Here is a 24,581-nt window from a genome sequence, read left to right as displayed (position 1 = left end):
AACAGGGCTTGTCCTAGAGCTGACCGACTGTCTAAACTGTGTGACTGGAGTTAGGGTTAGGCTTAGCTCCAGCGTTCCTCTGTGGAGGGAGGAGAATCTTCCAGAAAGACAACCATCTCTGCAGCAATCAACCAACAGGGCCTGTGGGGTAGAGCAGCCAGACGGAAGCCGCTCCTACGTAATAGGCACACGGCAGCCTGCCTGGAGTTCTCCAAAGGGGACTTGAAGGACTCTCAGACAATGACAAACAAGATTCTCTGGTCTGATGACACAAAGATGAAATGCTTTGGTGAGAATTACAGGCGTCACGTTTGGAGGAAACTGGCCAATGCCATCTCTACCGTTAAACATGCTGTGGGACGTTTTTCTCCGTCGACTAGTTAGGATAGATGGAAAGATGAATGCAGCAATGTACGGAGACATCCTGGCGACTCGGGACTATTCATCATTCAGCAGGACAACAACCAAAAGCACATGACCAACAGCAGCTTCAGGACACCACTGTGAATAACTTTGAGTGTCCCACACAAAGATCAGAAGTGTGTGATAACAGGAATTGGCCAAACTGCCCAAAGGCCGGTGTGTTTAGCTCGTGGCATCGCATTCAACAAGACTCGAGGCTGTATTCACTGCCGAAGGTCCGCCACAAAGCATTGAGCAAGGGCTGTGACTATGAACGTGATTCTCAGATCTTTTTCATTTCTAATAAAACTAAAACTGAGTCAAGATGGCTGAGTGTGAATGTTAAGAGATCTGTCAGGCTTTTCAAATCCTAGAGTTTCACCGTCTTATTTTCTACCAGAAGCTACTGCAGCAGATAGGTGTAGGAGACTATTTCCATGTTCAGCCTGCAAGAAAAACTCAGAGTGACTGATTCTAATCAGAAATAAGATTTGAAAAATGCTTTTTCAGCATTCCACACATTCGATTGCTCATAATCTTTTCACAGAATTCCACATCTAAAAAGATCTGCTGTGCAAAGCGCTTAATAAAACGTCCCATGTGTACGTGTGACCACTGCTCACCAGCACATTCAGGACAGCAGGAATTCTCCGTACGCGTTATGTTTGAGCAGGCCAGGACTGGACACTGCTTCCTCTGACATTTGGTCACCCCGTGCTGTGGAGAAGAAGAGCAGGAGGCTGAGGGTCAAGCTTGGTTTATGCTTGACGCGTTCACTTTCCGCTTGGTGATGCGGCTCGCGGATGGAACGCGCTTCACAACTCGCAGCGTTTATGGTTCGTGTGGCTCGTCTCTGCGGTGAGCCAATATTCTCCCAAACTGTAGGGGGCAGCATGGAGCTCTACAGCATGCATCCAACACTACACCATAGTAGAAGTAGAAATTACTGTTGTTTACAACATGGCATTTCAGCATTTTTAACAGCGTTCTCGTCTTTTCCGACAGTGCGAGCTATTTCTCTCCAAGAATTATTAACAACACGTTGATCACGGTGATCTTTGAGAGCTGAATCATACAAATGTCTGTATTTACGAAGCTCTGCCTTACTAGTTCTTGCTGGTCCGCCATGTTTTTCCGCGTCTGACCGTCCGCGTGGTTAGAAATGTTCCTATGTGCGCGTTGCGGAAATTTTGGGCTGTGCGGAGACGCGGTGGAGGGGCGTGGTTGTTAAAATGACGCAATTTCGCCGCGCGGACCTCGCTGACGCGTCAAGCATAAACCAACCTTTAGAAGAAACAGAGACACTAAAGGTTGGTTTAGGCTTGACGCGCCCACGAGGTTCGCACGGCTCCGTGCGGCAAAATTGCGTAATTTTAACAACCATGCCCAACCGAGCTCCATGCTGCCCCCTACAGTTTGGGAGAATATTGGCTCACCGCAGAGACAAGCCGCATGAACCATAAACGCTGCAAGTTGTGAAGCGCGTTCCATTCGCGAGCCGCATCACCAAGCGGAAAGTAAATGCGTCAAGCATAAACCAAGCTTAAGTGTGTACAGATCCTAGAGACACTTACATCGCACCAGCAGTTGATGCACTTCATCTCTCCCACCAGAGGAACCCAAGGATGCCAGCTGTCACTGTTCTGGTAATAGTTCTTGCCAAATTTGCAGTGTCGCGGCCCGTCTGCCTGCATCATGTCACTGTGCTGCAGGCCTGCAGGCGTCCTCTCCTCCTCTGGACACTCCTTACAGCAGTCAGAGGGACTCCGTCTCACAGGGTGGCTGCAGGTCAGCACAGGACACGTCACCTTCTCACAGTGCACCTCCCCTGTAGATCCCTGGATGAAGAAGAAAATAACAACTGATTAGCAACTTGACACAGTGCTTGGATCGGTCTTAAAGAACAGATAACTGCTCCTGTTGTATGTGTTTAGAGTCTAAAAGCGCAGAGGAAAAGCAGCCAGGTGTGAGCAGGTTTATGATTGTTTGTTTACCTTACAGGTGCAGACAGCACATTTAATGTAGCCGAAAGGAGGAACAAAGGGATGCCATGTGGTTCCTGGGGCGTGCATCTTCTGGTCTCCTTCAAAGTAGCACCCTAAGAGGCAGGAGAAGGAGGTTATGGAGGACATTAAGGTCATCATGTGAATGAAACTCAGCCAGAAGAAAGAAAGCATTTACAGTTTTTTACAGACGTTAGGACCCATTTCTCAATACTAATGTCACTTTTGCTAGACACTCCACACAGTTCTCCTAACTGAGTTTCAGCTTGGCAAAACAGTTCATTTCACATTCAAAATGCACTACAACCACCAAAACACTTCATTCAGCTCTCAAATAAACTCATTCCTCCATAACACTAGCAAAGGTTGACAGCCGACAAACACACTTTGTCACCCACAAAACAAAGACCTAAAAAACACTAACAACATGTAGCATTACATGTTCTTGTGTAAAACAAGGACACATCTCTGTTCATACTTCCAATAGATGTTACTGGAATGAATCAGACATGATGCAGAATTAGTCAATATTTCATGCTGTTCATTTATGTTTAATGATATTTGTTTTTGCACTAAGTACTTCCAAAACACAAGACTTCCACTGATACAGATTCAATATGCTACTCTACTTGGTCTTCTCCATTTGGCCACAGGTTCTCATCCACATCACATCTTGTGTCATCTAGGGCAATACACCTAGGAAAGAATCTTCTGGCATGCCTGATCCATCCCTGGATATCTACTGCTGGTATGTCCAGGCATCCAGCGTACATTGCATCCAGAAGGGACATTTGATCATGTGGATGATGGTCGTACACCTTCCACCGCCATGAGGCAAAGAATTCCTCTATGGCACATATGTCAGAGTCAAGGCCCGCGGGCCAGATGCGGCCCGCGGAGCATTTTTATGTGGCCCGCGAGATAAATATCAAAAATATATTAAAACTGGCCCGCTGGCCGATTTTACCGCAAAGATTACAACTCCCATGATGCTTTGCGGCGCCAGCGCGGAGGCGACGCGCCCCCTCCTTTGTGTTTTTTCAGCGCCGAGGCAGTCAGAGGTAGTTGGGTGTCTGCAGCTCCGCTGTCTCGGACAAACTAAACACTCCTCTCACTCAGCACCGAGTTCACTCAGCTGTTTTCTGACGTTGAAGCCCAGAAACGGAGATTCTAGCCGCTCAGTAATGTGTTCACGACTTAAAGAGGAAGTTTTCAAACTAACGTCCAGACAGAGCTGATATAACTCCAGCGAGCAGCGACACGCTCAAACCAGCACGACTCTGTGGCTGCTGTCGTGTTTCCTCCCCGACACACAACAACGTGGTCAAGCTGCTCAGACATGTTCAGCAGCACAAACCCATGTGAGCACCTGTTGTCATCTAATGTTGTCGTTATTATGATGAAGATGAACAAAACAACAGGAGTCTCCTCCTCAGCTCAGATCAACCCCATGATGCAGGTATCTGGCTGGAAAAGGTGAGCATCACAGTAAACCAGTGCAGCAAACTGAGCTTTAAATATGTTGGTTTTATGCTCTTTTTCTGCTCCAAAACATGAAAGTTAACAGGTGAGATGTTGCATTTTCATTTAAGATAAAATGATATTTTTATTTTGTTGTTGGCACGTGAGAAAAGATTTAACCTACAGTAAACAGGAAGTGGAAAGGCTGCAGATAGATCAGAGATCACTAATAGGCGGACCTGGGTCCGGATCCGGACCAAAATGCTGTCTGGTGTGGACCCGAGCCTAAGGCCAAAATAATGTTCGCCTAATTTTATAACCGCTTCTGGCCGGTGCAGCTATTGCATTCTTTACGGTAGTATTCTAGCATCCATGAACACCCACAGGCCAATTGTGCGCGAGTTTAGCCAGACCACGTGACACCAACAAGCCAATAGCATGTTGCATTCCTGCCAGAAAATACAGGCGATACGTAGCAAAAATAAACGTTTCAGACGCCGGAGAGAAGGAGAGCAGCGAAGAGCAGAAATTCGAACAGAGAAAACGAGAGATTCAGGCGGAGAGCGGTGGAAAGAAGGAGACATTCAGGCAAAGAACAGGAGAGCAGCGACAAGGAGAGATTCAGGTGGAAAGGAGGAGGAATTCAGGCAGAGAAAAGGAGAGCGGCGACAGGCGACAAGGAGAGATTCAGGCGGGTGAGACGGAGAGAAGTAGAAAAAGGAGAAATGGCAGCCTCTAAAAAACGGAACGTGGACAGCGAAAATAGAGCATTTAATCCAGAATGGACAGAGTCATTTCTCTTTGTTCTTCCCACTGGTGGCACAAAACCTGTTTGTCTCATATGTTCAGAAACAGTGGCACTTATTAAAAGTGGCAATGTGAAACGCCATTATGAGACAAAACACAAATGTTTTGAAGAAACATATCCCCTCAGATCAGAAGTAAGATCAGAGAAAATACGTAGTCTCAAAAACCAATATGAACAGTCCACCAGGATCCTGAGCCACACGTTCACTGCTCAGCAACGAGCCCATGAGAGTTCCCTCACCCCGGGTTTCCACGGGAGCCGTCAGCAGCACGTTACTGCAGCAGCACATCTTGCTCGCGTAAGCTGCTGCTTGGCCCTTCCCACGAGATCAGCAGGGGAGCAACTGTCACCGACAGAGCACGAAGTCACACGAGTGACTTCGTCAGTAAACACAACAACAAGCAGGAGAAAACTACAACATGGCTCCAAAATGTTTGTGTTTTTATGTTCTGTCCGTTTTATAATCGCCAATACGGACCTGAAAAACAAAGGAGACCGCTAGCTAGGTGATAACTTCTCACGGGGCCGCACAGTTAGTAACCTTTTTTAAAGTAAAGCGACCGGAAGGCAGTACGTTCTTTATTCTGAAAATCTCGGGAGCTTCTCTCCATTTCCGCGTCCGATTTCCTGTCTTTCCTTCCCCAAAAATGTCGAACTTGACCCGTTTCAGAGGCGTCGTGCGTAGGAAATAGAACCGGCGCGTAAAGGCCACGACATGCTGCTCCTGAGACGCGGCCGACTCGCGCTGCTGACGGCTCCGGTGGAAAAGGTTCTGTTGACCACAGTGGATCCTATCAGCAGCTATGACGTGCTGCTGCAGTAACGTGCTGCTGACGGCTGCTGTGGAAAGCCGGGGTCAGAGTTTCTTGGATTTTGGGTCAGCACAAAAAACCATTTACTGATGGAGAGGTTGTCAAAGAGTGTATGACAGCAGTTGCTGAAACACTTTTTGAAGGAAAAGAAAAACAAGAAGTTTGTGAAAAAATAAAGCAAATCCCCATATCAGCATCATCTGCTACAAAGAAAGTGAAACACTGACTCAGGATGTTTTAGCCCAGCTAGATGAAGCCATACAGAAGGCACCATGTGTAGGTTTGGCTGTGGATGAGTCCACTGATGTGTGTGATAATGCTCAGCTGTTGGTTTATGTGAGGTTTTATTACGCAGAGCAGAAAGCATTCTATGAAGACCTGCTGGGTATTACTCCTCTTCAGACCAGCACAACAGGAGAGGACATCTACCTGGCCATTATGGAGATGTTGGCAAAGAGAGGAATTGAGCCTTCAAAAGTGATTTCAATAACTACAGATGGAGCCCCTGCTATGATAGGGAGAGAAAAGGGAGCTGTAACAAGAATGAAGAAAGACAACCCTGACCTCTTAACCTACCATTGCATTATTCACCAATCTGTCCTCTGTGCCTCCCTGTCAGATGAGCATGCTGAGGTGATGACTTCAGTGATGAAAATGATCAACTTTCTTAGAGCGTTCTCTTCCTACCAGCATCGCATGCTTAGAGAATTCCTCAAAGAAGTTGATGCCAATGCTGATGATCTTCTGCTGCACAACAATGTGAGATGGCTCAGCAAAGGCAGAGTTTTAGCACGCTTTTGGGCCATTAGGAGGGAAGTAGCATCTTTCTTGGCAGAGCTAAAACATCATAAGGCAACACAGTTTTCTACATTTCTAGAAAATGAGAAGCAGATGGACAATGTTGCCTTTTTGGTTGATATAACTTCACATCTAAACGAACTGAACTTGAGGCTACAGGGAAAGGACAATTCCATTTGTGAACTAATGACAGCTGTCCGTGCCTTTCAGAGAAAACTTGAAATGTTCAAGGAGGACTTGCAGGAAGACGGTGTCCACTTCCCAGCAGTGCAGGAACAGGTTCAGGGACAGCGAAATGTCTCGTCGTTTGTTGTCTTCATTGATAAACTTATTGCTAACTTCAGCAATCGTTTTGATAGCTTCAGCATTGGCCAGCAGCTCACCATGTTCATTCAGAACCCATTCCTCATCACAGATGTCAGGAGCTTCTCAAAGGAAGCCACACAGCATTTTAAATGGGTAAATGCCAGGGATCTTCAGATGGAGTTAGTTGACCTCCAAGCAAACTTGGCCATGAATGAACTGTCTGCTAGGACTGACCCTTCCTCTTTCTGGCTCCAAATGGTTCCTGAGACAGCTTTCTCACATCTAAAGAAAGTAGCCTTGTACATCCTGACCATGTTTGGTTCCACCCACAACTGTGAGGTAGCGTTCTCCACAATGAACATTATAAAAAACAAATATCGTTCCAGGCTCACCAGTGAGCATCTCCACACATGCATGAGGATGGCTCTGTCTCCATTCAAGCCCAGGTTCAAAATGTTGGCAGGACAAGCAAGAGCTCACTTCTCTCACTAAGTAAAAATGTGGAAAACATTAACCTAAATATATGTTCAGTTATTACATGTGTGCAGAGTCACATTTTTTAAAATCGTTTTAAGACTTTTTAGTTCACACGTGAAGAGGTAAAATGTAAAAAATTAAGCTTTTTCTACATTTATTGTATTCTGAAGTTAGTTTGTGAAGATTCAGTTGCCATGTGTTATTTTCTTGTTGACACTTTTTTCTACTTTTATTTAGTAAATGAGAGAACATTCCAAATAAATCATTTACATGTTCAACACTTTAAGTGACAATAAATGTCATAAGTATTTGAATTACACTGAAGTACTTCTGATTTGATATGCAAATTAATAATGCAGATGTTGATAAAACTGCTAGGATACTTAAATACATGTCACACTATTGTAGGTCGGACATAATGATCTTTCGGACCTTGGGCTAAAAAAATTCTTTCTGACTGGACCTTTTTAAATAGTATTTGTATACCCCTGAGATAGATGAATAGAATAGAAAATCCCTTTATTGTTCCTCAGTGGGGAAAGCTAGACGTCACAGCAGCGATGACACTTATTACAGGAGAAAAAAGGAGAATAAAAAATAAGAAAAATGAATAAACAAGAAAACATAAATCCTGAATAGATTTTAAAAATGCTGAATATACCACAAGTAATGAATACCACTGATGCCTTTTATTTAAAACTGACTTGCTCGTGTGTAATTTGGTTATTCCACATTCAGTGTTAATGCAGAAATATGTTTGTTTCCAAATTTAAAGGTTCAAAATTGCATATATGTTGATAAAGAAAATGTGCAAATTTGCCGTCACTTTTTCAAAAAATATTAAGTTTGGCCCTCGACTCCGTCCCAGAGTTTCATTTCGGCCCCTTGTGAGTTTGAGTTTGACACCCCTGCTCTATGGGGTTGAGGAATGGAGAGTAAGGTGGGAGGAAAAGTGACTCCATTCTGGGATGGGCCACAAACCACTCTGTGACTGCATGGGAGTGGTGAAATGCCACATTGTCCCATACAATTATATATGTTGGCGTTGACTACTTTTATAATGACATTGAAAGTGTAACACCTGTGCAGCTGTTCATCTACAATTAGAGTCAGCTGTGGCTGGTTAAACTGCATTTATGTTTCAATAACATATTGCTGTTGGATTTTACTGTCACATTCAGTTTTGCAGTGTTATTGTTTTGAACATAAGTTTTGTGAACAGTATGTGAGCAAGTGCAACATGTCCTGTTAGTACAATGATTTTTGGCAGTTGTTGTGTCTGAGTGAGAAGGGACGTCATGACATTTGAGAGATGTAGTCTGTAGAGATGTTAATAACATAATTCAGTCAGCATACTTCCATCTACGTTCCATAAACCGTCTCCGCCCCTCCCTTACCCCTCACACTGCCGCCATTCTCCTCCACAGCCTCGTCACCTCCCGTCTCGACTATTGCAGTTCACTTCTTTATGGTCTCCCCAACAAACTCCTTCATAAACTGCAACTGGTCCAGAACTCAGCAGCCCGTATTATCACCAGAACCCCTTCCTTTCACCACATCACCCCGGTTCTCCAGCAGCTTCACTGGCTCCCAGTTAAATTCAGGTCCATCTTCAAAATTCTCCTCCATACCTTCAAAGCCATCCACAACCTCTCTCCTCCATATATCTCAGACCTTAGAAGTATTCACACCCCATCCCGTTCTCTCAGATCTTCTTCTTCCATCCATCTTGCGGTTCGTTCTGCCCGTCTCGCTACCAAGAGGAGCAGAGCTTTCAGCCGCTCTGCTCCTCGTCTCTGGAACTCACTTCCCCCAGGCATCAGGAACATCGACAGTTTTACCCTTTTCAAAACCAAACTCAAAACACACATGTTTAAATCTGCCTATGACCTCTGATTTTATTGAACTGTTTCTCTCTTTGTTTTTCTTGTTTGCGTTTTATTATTGTTTTATTGTATTTCATTAAGTATTTTCTGTCAAGTGACCTTGGGTGTTCTGAAAGGCACTTTAAATAAAATGTATTATTATTATTATTATTATTATTATTATAGTCACTCAATGCATTTTGTGCCAAAGCAATGATAACTGATCCTCAGTTTGGCCCACATAGACTTCTGTTATGCACACTGTATGTAGAGTTTTGCAAATGTGACCTAGGTATTGAGAAATGGGTCCTAACGTCTTTAAAAAACTGTAAAAAGAAGAGTTGATATTCACCTTCAGGGTGTTCTTCTACCCATTCAGGGACTTTCATGTCCTTGGGTTCTCTCCTTTCTGAACATGAGGGGAATAAAAAAAAAGGTCGAGTCTTATCGGTTTCACCATCTCCCACATTTCTGATCGGTGTTCAAAGGTCAGTGCTGGCTGAAGGTTTATTAGTATCTGCTTCATATCTGATGAAAAAGCTCTCATCCAAGAAGCTGTAATAGATGTAAGAATGAGCTGCACAAGTGAGGCAAAGCAAACATGAACTTGTCTTCTTCTGGCTGCCTCCTCCCAGCAGAGGAAATCCAGAAAACCGTGCAGCCGTAACAAAAGAAAACTTCTGTTAAATGAGATGGGAATAATAAAAAGGAGGAGAAAATGTAGTGATAGCTAGAAGCATGAAGGAGGCGACTGGGGTTTTGTGGATACTCAGTGAGGAGCTATTATTTGAAGCTGCATGCACAAATAAAAAAGATGTTAATAAAATCTCACCATCACAGACGGGACAGCACTTGTTTTCAGGCTGAACGGTTCTGGAACAAGTCAACACCGGACAGATGACTGGATCACAGATCACTGTTCGCTTCTGCAGAGGAAAATGAGCATTTCAACAACAGCAGGTTTCATTCTGCTGACTCTCAGTAAACAACTTGGCTTTCCGTACCTGACAGCCGCAGGTGAAACACTTGTCATAGTTGGGAGTCCAGCGGGAGCCGTGGGCCTGGTGCTGGTTTTCAAAGAAGCATGTATGAGGATCTTTCTTTAGCTCCTCTGGGTCCTTCAGCAAAACGTCGTCAAACTCAACCTCCTCCACCTCCGCTCCAGCTCCAGCTCCAGACATGCATCTGTTTGGAACGTGGACCTGTGTCATGGAAATGTGTGGGAAAGCGGTAGATGTGTTGAGAATTAAAGCAGGATGAAAAAGACTGAAGCAGGGAAAAAGGAATTTCTTGGCAGCGCATTAGTCAAATCTGCCTCCCATGTTGACTTATTTCATGTTTACAAATGAAGCATTTCTGTCCTCCTAATTATGTTGTTAAGGTGTTTTATTAAAACAGCTGGGATCCATGAATGTGAGAGTCTAACTTTCCTTGTTTAGCCTGAAGATCAACTAATACACCTGTGAGGTTTATGAGCATCTGCATTGTGTTTGACCGCCTCCGGAGGTCAATAAAAACAACTTTTCTCTGCAGGAAAACAACAACTGCCATATAAACTACCAGGAAGATCCAGAAGGGTTCAGGTAATAATCCGATTAAAGCTCTTAACAGTCTAGTAGACGGCCCCCACTTCATACATTTATACCTCTGAGTTGAGACTGAAGTTAAAATGTTGAGGGAAAACGTTTTTACACCATTTTCAATGCATAAACTTTTAAATGAAAACACAAAATACATTTAAATTCCTTATTTATTTGGGAACTTCCTCCAATGCTTCACAATAAGAGTCTCAGACATGCATGTGTATCTAAAGCTAATGAAATAGGTCTTATATTATGGTAAATCCCCCATCTAGGTAGTCTCAAATCTGGATCCCTCCTCCCCTGGACTGTAAACACTAACATCTAGTCTCTCCATGTAGCTAGCAGGGGGTTTATTCTCTACAGTTGTAAAGAAGTGATTTAATCAACAATTTGAATGCCTAGAACCAATTTTTTTTCTGCAAGAGAAACAACATCCCTGTTCAGTCTTCTTGAAGAAGAAAAAGGTTGGATTTTATCTTTGGCAGTTCTCAAAAACTGAACCAAAATGTGGCCATGATTTCAGACTGCTTGTTAGACATCTGCCAGTGGGTTGTCAGATGGATTACTTTTATCAAACTGGCACCATTTCAGTGTTACAACTGTGAGTACTGGTGAGTACAACCAAAATGCTAATAGCCACTAGCTGATTGATTATAATGGGGCTGTCGACTCTGACATGAGTATGTGACTCACTTCACCTGCCACACCTTCAATGGAACACTTCAAAAGTTGGCAACCATGCTATGATGTTTGGTATGTGTGTGTGTGTGTGTGTGTGTGTGTGTGTGTGTGTGTGTGTGTGTGTGTGTGTGTGTGTGTGTGTGTGTGTGTGTGTGTGTGTGTGTGTGTGTGTGTGTGTGCATTAATGCCTTTAAACTGTTATGGAATTTAGGGTCATTTTAATTCTATAAAGTACTTTGCTTGAAAAGCGCTTTATAAATAAAATCGATTGATTGATTGATTGATTGATTGATTGATTGATTGATTGATTGATTGATTGATTGATTGATTGATTGATTGATTGCAAATAAGTGAATCATTCATCACTCACCCGTCCTCGGATTTCTCCCTGAGGATTCATCTTGGTGCTGATCTGGAGGAAGGCTGTTCCCTGGTCCAGGTGTTGCAGCAGTTCAACACTCAGGTCCTTTAAAACGCCCTGAGCCTGAAAGACAGATGAACCCTTTAAACATCTGCATCATCACACATTCTGCTGATCAGGAGCTGTTCTAGGATGTGCGGAGCTGCTGCTGTCTTGATAGTTGGCTACAGAAATGTTTAGCTACACAGTAACTCTAAAGTTTTAATGAGAAATTTTGACTCCATGAGAAGACATTTGGTGATAATTTCTTAAAACAAATCATTCACATTAGGTTTTTGTGTTATTTTCACTCAGATCCAAAGCTTCTGTTTCTGATTAACCTTTGATCCATCCACTTACTCAAGAGAAATCTGTAAATGTGGAGGTATTAAGATTGATCCCACACAACGATCTTTAAATACATGAAGCTGAATACTGCAGAATAGTTTATGTCTGAGTACTTAGCACGTAGTACATAAGTACATAGTAATTAGAGGTCTGTAAAAGAATGTGTCACCTATGTTGTTTTATTTAGCGTTGTTCTTTCAGTCTCGTCACTGCATTGTCTTTCTCTCACAGGCGTGAAATTCACTGGCTGTTTCTTCTCTTTAAAGGTTTTTGCCTTAATCACCCACGTTACTTAAAATGTAGTGCCTTTCAGTTCCAACTGTAATCTTTGTCTAAGTCAGCAGATCTTTTTGTTGTCTCTCATTTTAGTAATGAAATCAGAAAAAAATTGAATTTTGCATCGGAGCCTCTCGTTGGAAGAAAAAATGTAAATAGTCATTTATATTGTTATGTGACTTCATGTTCAACGTAGATGTTTATTACTCTTTACATTGAAGCAGCTGGGTTTTGTGGAACCAGTTGGCATAACATTTTATTTCTTAGCGTGCTCTTTACTGGAATAACTTAGTAAACACACAGTCAGTCACATCTTTTTGATTATTTAAGAGTTCCATCTAGTCCCTTAATTCTGTATTTTATTGTGTTAAAGGGACTTTATGGACTTTTGAATTTTTGTGCTCGTGATTACCCCCTCAGGCCAAAAGCGCAACGGCAGCTTCAATAGTAGGATCGTGCACGAGGCGCCCATGATGTACGTGCACACTCCTTAACGAAAATAACAGCTGAGAAGGTCGTGTGTGTGTGTGTGTGTGTGTGTGTGTGTGTGTGTGTGTGTGTGTGTGTGTGTGTGTGTGTGTGTGTGTGTGTGTGTGTGTGTGGCCCGGAGGACAGAGGACAGGAGAACGCGCAGCTAATTAATTAAATAATGTGGTTCTGTACCTTTCTCTTCAGCACAGCCGACAAAGGTTTATGATGGGTCAGTCCTCCTGCATGCTCAGATCATTCCCTTCCCTTGCTTGAAAAATTGTTCCAAAATGAAAGTTGAACCCACATCTTTTTTATCTGTGAATTCAATGCCGTTCGGCGAGTCTCAAATAAAAATTTGGGCATCTTACTGTAAAAAAATATACCAATAATGTAAAAAAGAAACTCAAAACAAACTATGTTCACACCCAGGATCAAACCCAGGTCTTCTGCATGGGAGTCAGACATCTTACAAGATGAGCTACACTCTAGTAACAGTCACAGTATCTGTAACTTTTATATCCTTGATGACAGCTGAAACAACGTCAAACCAAAGAACGGTTCGAAGCGAAAATGGCTATTTTGTTGCTAATTTGCAGGAAATATCTAGAAAAAAAGTGGCTAAGGGTCCTCAGAAATGTAGCTAGGTTCATCACTAGGCATTAGGAACAGCGACAAAGTCGCTGAGTTGGCACTACCTCTCTGTCTGCTGCTAAAGCTACTGATAGCAAATGCTACGGGCTATGCCCGAGCGTGAACGCACATGAAGCAGCCTGCTCGACCCGAGCAGCTTTCTTTTTCTGTGATTTTACAGAAAAACAGGCAATCACAGTAAAAATGCCAGGGCTCATTCTACAGGACCAGGGCATTGCAGGAGAATGTATGAAGAAGACATTTATTATTTCTATACATGTTTTGGCTGTCAAACTTCCATAATGTCCCTTTAACTAGTTTTGTTGATTGTTCCAGGAAAAAGTAGTATTTTCTTAAAGCATATTATTTGAATGACTGAATACTTGTGAGAAATGGTTATGTTTTTGGTTAGTATTTACTAGTTGTTGGGAGTAACGACGTTCAAGTATAACGGCGTTACTAACGCGTTCTTTTTTAGGTAACGGAATAATCTAATTAATTACTTTTCACACTGTTGCAACGCCGTTACCGTTACTGGGGACGGAAGGTTGTGCCAGGGAGAGAGAGGTGTCTGTAACGCACGTACAAACACAATGATGACTGACCGGGTGGGCAGAGGCCCTCAGTGTTCTCACTGTCTCCATCACTGCATGCTTTGGACACAACAGAGCAGTGATGGGAATAACGCCGTTTAAAATAACCGCGTTACTAAAAAAAATTTTTTTCAGTAACGAGCACATTAATTAATTACAATCTTTTTATCAAAAGAAAATGTGTGCGTTAAGCAGCACGGCATGTTGGTGCTGTCATCAGCTGATCAGGAGCTAAAGAGGTAGATGTTTTCATCCAAGCGCATCACGGCCGTGAAGAACGAGGAAGACGTGATGAATATCTACAGCTGCAGGTGTGGATCTGCAGCCGTGCCGTTCTTAGCGTGACAGCAGGACATCCCGAAGGTCCGCTCATCTGTTCACTGCTCAGACGTCCTGATCTTCCACCTTCCTAGATCATCCAGCTGTAACCTGTTCCTGATCATGTCTTTAGTCCCGCTGTAACACTGATGCATCAGTCTCAGACGTCATGGAGCTCAGGTGTTATTAGAACTACCTGTGTGTGTTTACCACCCAGCTTCAGCTCTTCTGTGGTGGGGTCTGACCCAAGTTAGTAAATGTAAGTCCTCCATCAGGCTCGTGCCTCTTTCTAGTGTCATTTTAAAGGATTTTATGTATTTATTTAACCGTTACTAGATTACCAGCTACAGAAATGCTGCTAAAAACACACAATAATGTGAAGGTGGAAAAATTAAAATAGTGTCCAAAATTACATTCATTTCTGTAATTTAACTAGACTGAGAGACCATTTAAAGGCTCGGGAACCTTTACAGGTGTTTCTATTTGCAATTTTAAACTGTAGCTGATTGGGGTCTTGTTAAATATCACACCGTGACCTTTTAATAGTCTAGATAAGTGGAATGTTCCTGTTAGTAGTTCCTCCTGTTAAGTGCTTATTTATTTAAATTATTCAGATTTATAAAAAACATTTGGTCATTTATTATGTTCCAGTCATTAGTCATTTATATTTCACTGTTGTAGTAATTCATAGTAAATTAAGTAAGTTCAATTAAGAGGGGAACCCATTTTTCTTGCATTCTTTAATGGAAAAAGTAACTAAGTCATTATTTTTCTTGGTAATCAGTTACTTTTATAATCTCGTAACTCAGTTAGTAACTGAGTTACTGTTTGGACAAAGTAATCAGTAACTATAACGAACTACTTTTTAAAAGTAACGTTCCCAACACTGGTCTTAGATGACTCTGTTGTTTTTGCTTTGTATTAATTTGTTGTTTACTCACTCAGTTATCAAATGTTCTGAACTGACTGGAGTTGAAATCCGTCCTGTGTTGTATTTACCTATAACATGTAACATGACCACATGATGCCTCTGTGATTTCACATTTTTATGATTAACCAGAATCCAAACAAAACAACAACAGAGGTGTTTGTGGCGTGCGGGCAGCACGTGTGGTGTACCTGTGAGCCGTAGAAGCCCGTCAGCAGCCTTCTGTGTGAGGCGCTGCTGTTGCCCAGCTCTCCGATCTCAGCCAGCCCGTGTAGGTGGGCGTTCACAGTCGCGTCGTCTGTCTTACTGAGACCTGCGACTATGATCTCATAGTGCAGGTGACACTGTTTATCCACGGACACCCAGGCGTGCCCGGAGGAACCAGTTCTCACTGGTGGGGACACAAAGTGACCAGCTAGTGGGGTTGGTAGCTCTGGAGGAGACAGAGGGAGGTTTAACAAAGCAGATTCAGCCATGTGAAATGTGACACACACCCCTGTCCCCAGTCTTCATTGGTCCGTACCATTTCTAGGTGCCTCAATGCCATTATATGGCAGAGCCTTGATCTGGCCCCTGAGCTCCCCTTCCTGGTTGTGTGCCGTGGCCACATTAATGAAGAGTTCGTTCTGCAGCAACATGTGGATGTGTCGAGCTTCTAGACGACTCCAGCTGCCCACCGCCCACCTGGAGGCTTTGATGTACTTTGCAGTCAAATCGTAGAGGACCGAGCGCTTGTGTCGGCGCCGAGGCTTCAGTTCTATGGTGAGGCCGACGACGTCGCTGGTGAGACCCGCAACTTGAACCTGTGGGGCAGGAGAAGGGAGATGGGCTTCAAATCTCCTCCAGTTTCAAATTGTTTATAAAGATTGCACTTCATGTAAAAAACACGTACAACTAATGATTAGTAATTGTGGTGCATAATGTTTTTGCTTGTGTTTGTTTGTGTTTTCGTCAGCACCACTAGATAGATCTCCAACTGTTAAACACAGTAAATCCAGTTCAACGTGCCTGCCAAAGTTGAACATTCTGAGTAAACACTGATTTATTTTACGCACAAATGAGGAAGGAACGATTGTCCAACCAACAACCACATTTTGGCTCTGAATTTTTTTAACTGTTAAAGCCATTTTGGGATTTTTGGACGTAGGGTTGTAACTTGGGTTAACTCCAAAAGTTAGTCATCTGGGAAAAACATTCAATCACTTCTAAATATAATGGTTTTCAGCTACAAACCCACCAAACATCAACTCTATATCTGTGAGGTTGACTGAGCTGTAGCCATCTTTATTATTGTATGTTATATGTATATTATCTAATGGCAGCCATCTTGATCTGTGACCTGGTAGTCCAGTGTTCCATTGTCATGGAGGTTGAAGACAGCTGATCCCACGCCTCCTGTCTTCCCTGGGGTTAGGGCATCGCCACTGGACATCACACTCTGTAGAGCTGAACCAGACAAAGAAAAATTAACATCAATATTAGCGCTCATGTCTGCTGATGGCCCAGTGGATTCATGGAGTTATCAGGAGGAGACGGAGCATAAAGAGACATTTCACTCAGATTATCTAATAATCTATGTTTGTCACTATTAAACATCTCAGCTCCAAATGAACTTTCAGCCTTGGTCAGGAGTAAAACTATGTCGGAAACAAACGGATGCACTTTTATTATTGGTTTAAATCAGTGGTTCTCAACTGGTGGGGTGCGCCTCACCAGGGAGGCGTAAAAAGTTATTTGTGTCGTAGGAAGGGCTTCACACACAATGACTGAGAACCACCGGTTTACATCATTGGTGCAATTGTTACAATCTAAATTTGTACATGAAGTAAGTTATGACCTAGCGGTGCTATAATATATGTTGCAAAGACAGAAAAGGTTTAGCGCTGGCCTGTTTCTCAAATAAAACAGGTTGGTTTTGGCAAGTTAACCTGTGCATGAAATTTAAGGCTGCAGTCTAGCCTTGCACCAAGGTTTGTCATCAAACGATACCCGTGTACTGACTAGGTGAGCCCAGCTCAACACGAGGTTGATAGCTGTCGCTTGATCCCGTCAAAAAAATGCTACATATTCAGTTACACTCAACAGCCACTTTATTAGTTTCTCCTGTTTAACACAAATATCTCTTCAGATCAGCCAATCACATAGCTGCAACTCACTCACAGCAACTTTATTTAGTCCACCTGCTGAAGTTCGAACTGCATTGGGATGGAGAAACGCTTTACGGACTTAGAACCTGCTGTTGGTACCGTACAGAATGGTCAGAGTAGTTCAGAACCTGCTGATCTTCAAGCATCTGAATCCAGAAGCATCTCTAGGGTTTACAGAGATGGTAGAAAAATATCCAGTGAGCAGCAGCTAGACAATTCTTTTTGAGTTCAGATGAGAAGGATCAGACCACTGCTAGATGACAGAAATGTCACGCTGTGAGTTGGGGGGAGGTTAGGACCCAAGATGCAGACCCAGGATGACACAAGGCAGGAGTAGTGAAAACGTTAAAATCCTTTATTTAGGAGTAAATCCAAAGGGCTGGAAGCCAAAAACATCCAAAAAAATCAAAAATCCAAGAATCAAACCCTGGGAATATGAACATCCAAAAACACAAGAGACCTAGAGATATTCTAAATACTTAGAGAGGGGGCGAGACAACGCTAACACAATGGACCATCAACCACACTGTGACACAGACAGGGTTATATACACAAGGGCTGGGTGATTAGGGAATTGTGCACAGGTGAGACTAATTAACAGAGAGGAGGAGCACAATGGAGCAGGGGAGGAAACCAGACCTAACAATGGGGAAGGGAACCAAATGAATCAGAGGGAGAAAACAGACTAGATAAAACACCTAACAGAAGACTAATGATAATAGGTGTGTAAGGAAAAACATAAGGGAAACCAAAGCCCTTTTCAGATAGACATTCTGGAACATTTGTGGACAATTCAATCCGGTTTTTAACCGGAACTGTGTTTTCAGACACACCACTTTTGTACCAGAACTTGTCCTTTCGGCTGCGTTCACACAGCAGGGAAAAGTTCCAGATGTCTGACGGCGGCGGAGGGGGGGGTCGGAATCATGTTAAGAAGAAGAAGAAGAAAATTTCATTTCTATAGCGCCTCTCAAGATAAAAATCACGAGGCGCTTAAGCATAATTCTGCGCACACGAAGACGCATAAGAGACCTGAATGATGAAGCTCAATGGTTAAAGGAATCACTGAAGCGGTGTGAAGCGCTCCGTCGTGCGTCTAGACGGTACCGTAGGAGGCGAGCTGCCGTGGTTTGCCGCATGCTACAGCAGCGAGCTATCTAGGTGTGCACAGTGTCCCCCGGTCCCCTCCTCCTCCCCCTCCCTCTTGTCCGGAACTTTACCTCACCAGTCTGAAGCAGCCACCCTGTCCGTAACAAGTCCGGACCTGTTACTAGGGGCTTCGTCCGGATAAATTCCGGAACACGTTATCCGGATGTTTGTATTCAAACACCAAGGTCTTACGGACAGAGTCCGGAACATTTCCGTTTTTCATGGCCTGTCTGAAGGGGGCTCTAGAGAGCCTGGAGGGGGTTGGGGACACACCGGGACACTGAAACCTGGGGGAAGCACCTAAGGGGAAAAAACCTGGAGTGGCCTGGGGGACACAAGGAGGCACATGAGGAGGGATGCATAAAAGGAGACATATGAGGAACACAAGGAGACACATAAAGGGAGAGGGATGGAGAACACAAGGAGACACATAAGGGAAACCTAGAGAGGGATGGAGAACACAAGGAGGCACATGAGGGAGATGCAGGACACAGACCATGATAAGAAAGACAGCAGCAGCTCAGATAACCACTAGTTCCTGTCAGCTAAGAACAGGAAGGTGCTGCTGATGGTAGCGGTGGGGTTCTTGTCCCACTCTGGAACCCTCAGTACCACCTGAGCCTGGTTTAAACACCACAGCCTACTTGAGTATTGCTGTTGACCATGCCCATCCCTTTAAGACCACATGAACCCATTTACTGATGGCTACTTCCAGCAGGATCATTTACCATGCCCCAAAGCTCAGATCACCTCTAACTGGTTTCCAGAACATGACCATGAGTTCACTCCAACGCCCTCCACAGTCACCAGATCTCAGTCTAGTCCAGAATCTTTGCGATGTGGTGGAACGGGAGGGTCTCGTCATGGATGGAGCTGATGATATCATGTCAGAATGGACCAGAACCTCTGAGGAACATGTCCAAAACTATGGTGCAACAGTGGCTCAGAGGTAATGTAATCAGTAGGCCAGGTATAAACCCAGGCTTCAGCCGTCAGTCAGTGCCCTTGGGCAGCTGTGGTAGCTCATCGCCACCAGTGTGTGTGAAAGGATGAATGACTGTAAAGTGCTTTGGATTCCTCAGAAATGTTCTTTACAAATGTGCAAAATTATTATTATTATTAAATTATTATGAATTATGATTCAATTCCAACACAAGGTGGGTCCAATCTGGTACCAGCAACGTGTAATTAGGTGGAAAATGAGTGTTTAAATGTTAAGTCACACATGTATGTTTTTGTTTCTAAAAACAGAAATAAATAAAGAGTCTGTCCAAGGTCGAGTCTGAGCATGAGGTAACCCTTGTGGAGCGGAGCAGGCCTCAGAAGACAGAGCTGAGAAAATGACTACCAGAGAGGAGGGGAGGAGAAAAACTGCAAAGAAAGGTTTGAAAATGACATGGGGGCACGGATGGGGGGGGGGGGGGGGGGGGGGGGCAAATGAGACCTAATGCCAGAACTCTACAGACAGGAGCGGGCGATGGGACATAAAGGGGAAAAACGGGAAGAGGGAAGAAAAGTGTGTTGAGCCTAAATTCTTCTCACATTACGTCACCTGCTGTTAATCACAGCGCCGTCACGGTGAGTCAGGTCCAGCACACTGTGACCTTGGCGGTACCTGCATGTGTGTGAGCGTGTGTGTAGACTATAATAAACAAGCATTTCTGTGCGATATCTCTTGCCTGTGTGTCAGTAAAAGCATGGTTCATAGAGACGGGCACACTGATGGTCGTGATTATGTGTCTCATGGAAAGGCCACGTGTGTGCTTTCATGCTCTGGCTTGTTTGTTACGTGTCTAAACGCTCTTTTTTCTCTTCTTTCTTCCCTTTATTTGCAGACACAAACACATGCATGAGCCATCTTGCTGGGCCAGCAAGTCCAACATAAGGTCTATAAACATGCTTTTCCCCGTAGCGATAAGACTTGAAAGAACAGAGACAGAAAGAAAGTATTTATAGGCAGTGACAAAACCAGCCACACATGGAGGCGCTCAGCTCGGCCACGACACACGCCCCGTCCTCAGCTACAGGAATCTGCTCTTCAAGGTGTTTGGTGGCAGAAACACTCACTGTCACAAGATTTCCTGCTGGTGATGAAGCCTCGGATTTGTCTGGGATTCTGACCCTCGGTCGCTACGGCGATCTCCAGCTGACCCCGTGATAGCCAGAACAGCTCACGGCTGTTCAGGTCTGTCAGCACCTCGGCAAAGTCTGGATCCTGCACAGATTGAAGTGGTTAGCTCAAAGCTAAAAGCTTACTCAAGAGTTAACAAGTGGGTGAAAAAAAAATCCCGTTTCACAGTAAATAAAGGCAATTGTTACAGTGCAGAGATCTGGCTGAGGTTTGGTGCCACGCCGACTAAAAGTCACCGCCCTAAACTCAGTCAAATCAAAGCCAGGCTCCTGACTTGTGACATTTGTTTCAGTTTACTCTAAACAAAACGGAAACAGAGCAAAAACAACTCTTGTGGCAGTTCAATCTTCTCAGGATTAGATCAACACAAAGGGCACAAAGCATGAAAAAGCCTGAAAACATCATGAACGCAAACGTTTCTGCTGCATGACAACGCGGCCCTGCCATCCACCCGCTCACACAGGCTAAGGGCAAAATCTAGAGCTGAGCCGCCTTAACGGGTTTTTAGACCCTGAGAGTTTTTGTAGAAAAGGGCCGACAGGATTGTAAAAAAAGATGCAGGGAAAAGTTGGATTATTAGGACAGATGTGTGAGCGTGTTGAAGAAATGCTACTTTTATGACTCGTGGCCTCAGTTCAATACAAATATATGTAAAGCATAAATCCTGAGCAGCCAAAGCAGCGCTGGAGTGTGTGTGTGTGTGTGTGTGTGCGTGCATGCGTGTGTGTGTGTGTGTGTGTGTGTGTGTGTGTGTGTGTGTGTGTGCGTGCGTGCGTGCGTGCGTGTGTGTGTGTGTGTGTGTGTGTGTGTGTGTGCGCGCGTGCATGCGTGTGTGTGTGTGTGTGTGTGTGTGCGTGCGTGCGTGCGCGTGTGCGTGTGTGTGTGTGTGCATGTGTGTGTGTGTGCGTGTGTTGTAAGTAAGGTGAAGAAGGATATATGGGGTCTTGTGTGAATTGTCAGTGTGGTTGCAGGACTTTTGTGAAGAATGAGTTTTGCTGATGATGGCGTTTTTTTAGTCAGTTCCACCTTAAATAGCGACACGCATTGACGTTGTTTCTTGGGGACACCTCATGAAGCAGACATCTTTCTACATGGATGTTCAGTCTAAGTCCAGCTCGTCAGAGACGCATCAGTTCCTGGCAGAATTAGAAACAGACGCACCTTTCGTCACCTCCCCACCCTCCTTCTCCTCCTCGCCTTCATCTCACACCGCTAACCACTGACATGTGTGTTTGAGTTTGTAAGCAGTGCATCGCTCCCCCTCCCATCCCTCACTCCCATCTGTCTCCTGCTATAGCTTCCCACACGCGCACTTTCCCTCTTCCGTTCATTCGTTTTCCACTCCCATCAGTCGTTTTTTTTGGGCATCGTGATGGTGAGCTGTGATCTGGACGGCAGCAACAACATCCCTGGGATGTGGCGACAAACCCACATCCGTCTCCAAGGGAAGCGGATGCAGGAGTGTGTCTGAAGTGATGTGTCACATGTTTCAAACCAAATGAAGACTGTTCCACCAACACTAAACATCCCAACACTTGAGGGGATTTTTCCTGTGTACAAGTTAATTAATATCCTACACATTTAGACAGATTAATAGCTTAATTTGTTAATAAACAAGAGTTTAATCCTTATGGACTGATGAGCTACTGGCTAGTGCGAGTGTAGACAAAACCAAAGTGTGTGGCTGTTGTTTTAAAACAGCTTCAATCTCCAGTTTCTGGCCGGAATATTAAATAAAATTCCTTTCAGACTTTACCACTGATGATATTTTTACTCCTCACAGATAAGAACAATGTTATGGAGTGGTATAATAATAATAAATATTTTTCCTGAAAAATAATGTTGGCATGTGACATTTAGGAGATTACGCTGTTTGAAACCTGGCTCATACTGGCAGTTAGCTTATCGATCCTGTGGTGTGTAAACTCTGTTTCCCAAACAGAGGCTCAGGAGGAAACCAATAGGATAATAATTATTTCTAACATTTACACAGAAACTTTAGAGTGGCCGAAAACATCTTTGATGCATCTTCTGACTTGGCTGCAGCTGCTCGAAACAACATGGAGGCACAAATGTGAGAGAAATTCTCACTTTCTTGTCCAAATTTTGGTACAAAATATTTTAATTCAGTCTTTGTTTATAATTTACCCTCATTTTGATCTTGACTCGGTCTCCAGCTCCTGTCAGAGTTGTCTCACAATTCTTACACATGTGGAATCACAGAAACTGGCTCGAGACGTAGCCGAGAAGGGTTTGAGACAGCTTGCAGAGTCTCTCGTCTCGCCTTCTTCCGCCCATCCGAGTCCGAGTCGCAGGTGCAGCATCTCAGCTAGGGAGTTCCAGACCGTCCTCCCCCGGTCACCTCCACCAGCTCCTCCGGCAGGACCCCAAGGCGTTCCTGGGCCAGTTCAGAGACGTACTTTCGCCACCGTGTCCTGGGTTGTCCAGGGGGGCTCCTGCCGTCAGGACATGCCTGAAACACCTCCCTGAGGAGGTGTTCAGGAGGCAACCTAACAAGATGCCCAATTCACCTCAACTGACTCCTCTCTATTTGGAGGAGCAGCGGCTCTACTCCAAGTCTCTCCCGAATGGCCGGGCTCCTCACCCTATTCCTAAGGCTGAGCCCAGCCACCCAGCAGAGAGAACTCTTTTCGGCCGCTTGTATCCGTGATCTCGTTCTTTCGGTCATTACCCAAAGCTCATGACCATAGGTGAGGACCGGGCGGTAGATCGACCGGTAACTCAAGAGCCTTGCTTTCCAGCTCAGCTCCATCGTCACCACAACAGACTGGTTCCGCGTCCGCCTGACTGCAGGCGCTGCCCCAATCCACCTGTCGATCCACCTCCTTACCTCACTTGTGAACAAGACCCCGAGACACTTGAACTCCTCCACTTGAGGCAGGACCTTTGTCCCGACCTGAGGTTGGCAAGCCGCCCTTTTCCGGTCGAGAACCGTGGTCGCAGAATTGGAGGTGCTGATCCTCATCTCAGCCACTTCACACTCAGCTGTGAACCTCCCCAGCAAGAGCTGAAGGTCAGAGCCCGATGAAGCTAGGAGGAGCACATCATCCGCATCTCCTCAGGAGAACCTCACCTGCAGAGTCTCTGAGACAAATCTAAAACATTTGTCTCAGGAGGACATAGTCCTAGGACAAACTCAAGGAAAAACATCTGTAAATATTTTTAAGAGTTGTACACTAGTTTGTCCCCAGTCGTTGCAGCCAAATGAGATCCTGGTTTCATCGTGTCCCAGGCGGCACATTTTATCTAAAGCTCCATGATTGCTCCACATAAACCTGCGGAGAACAGCCGGTACCTTTCCTGGACCATGTTAGGACCTGATTCAGGCCATGTGGGAGAGGATTTATGTGGATTGTTACTCACATTAGAGGTGATGTTGGCTCGGATCTCTCTCAGGATATGCTGGCGGTACATCAGCTGGACCTGGATAGGCACTAAAATGGGCTCTGAGCAGAGAGAGTTGTTGGATTTGAATCCCTTCATTTTGGACATTTTTGGACAAAAAGCAAAGAGGAATCAAATTTGATGTCCCATAAAATGTCCGATTCCTAATTCTCCTCTCCACAATGAGTCGAACGACCTCAATCTCAGTTACACCGCTTGTTCCCCGCCCTTCTCACCTTTGTGCTTGTGTCGGATCAGTCCCTGCAGGATGAGGATGAAGTGGAGGTTGTTCTCGCTGTCGCTCAGCGTCAGCATGGCGATGCCCCCCATGCCAGAGTTCTCCTCCCCAGATGTCAGCATTGAGCTGAAAGTCTCTGCACACCAGCATGAAGCATCAGCGTAAAGATGGAGTCACCAGTAACACCGTGTGTAGGTCCCGTGCACACCCACCAGCAAACAGCGCCCGGTGCTTCACAACCTTCCCCTCCACCTCCTCCCGTCGGCTCGCAGAGGTGGCCATGCGGATGTGCATCTGCTCCTCCTGCAGCTGCCGCAGGAGAGGCTTCGGGACGTTCTTCCACGCACCGCA

The 24,581-nt window shown here is 44.6% G+C and overlaps 1 protein-coding gene across 2 annotated transcripts in view; it reads right to left on the bottom strand.

Annotated features, from left to right (window-relative positions):
• chrd (chordin) overlaps window positions 1–24,581 on the bottom strand; it is a 39,057-nt gene that overhangs the window by 3,483 nt on the left and 10,993 nt on the right. For both annotated transcript variants that reach the window (XM_015952124.3, XM_015952125.3), the window contains exons 7-20: window positions 24,443–24,581; window positions 24,229–24,366; window positions 23,972–24,054; window positions 20,524–20,671; window positions 16,500–16,606; window positions 15,684–15,963; window positions 15,352–15,593; window positions 11,567–11,680; window positions 9,937–10,134; window positions 9,765–9,858; window positions 9,285–9,341; window positions 2,397–2,500; window positions 1,977–2,240; window positions 1,026–1,119 (exon numbers count right to left, since the gene is read on the bottom strand). The exon at window positions 24,443–24,581 is cut by the window's right edge and continues 3 nt beyond it. In XM_015952124.3, the coding sequence (XP_015807610.3) occupies window positions 1,026–1,119; window positions 1,977–2,240; window positions 2,397–2,500; window positions 9,285–9,341; window positions 9,765–9,858; window positions 9,937–10,134; window positions 11,567–11,680; window positions 15,352–15,593; window positions 15,684–15,963; window positions 16,500–16,606; window positions 20,524–20,671; window positions 23,972–24,054; window positions 24,229–24,366; window positions 24,443–24,581 (2,062 nt within the window). The remainder of the gene's footprint in view (window positions 1–1,025; window positions 1,120–1,976; window positions 2,241–2,396; window positions 2,501–9,284; window positions 9,342–9,764; window positions 9,859–9,936; window positions 10,135–11,566; window positions 11,681–15,351; window positions 15,594–15,683; window positions 15,964–16,499; window positions 16,607–20,523; window positions 20,672–23,971; window positions 24,055–24,228; window positions 24,367–24,442) is intronic.

This window comes from Nothobranchius furzeri, chromosome 13 (genome assembly GCF_043380555.1).
Source record: "Nothobranchius furzeri strain GRZ-AD chromosome 13, NfurGRZ-RIMD1, whole genome shotgun sequence".
Lineage (NCBI taxonomy): Eukaryota > Metazoa > Chordata > Actinopteri > Cyprinodontiformes > Nothobranchiidae > Nothobranchius > Nothobranchius furzeri.
The sequence above is the reverse complement of the archived record's forward strand: the minus strand, read 5'-3'. Positions and strand labels throughout refer to the sequence as shown.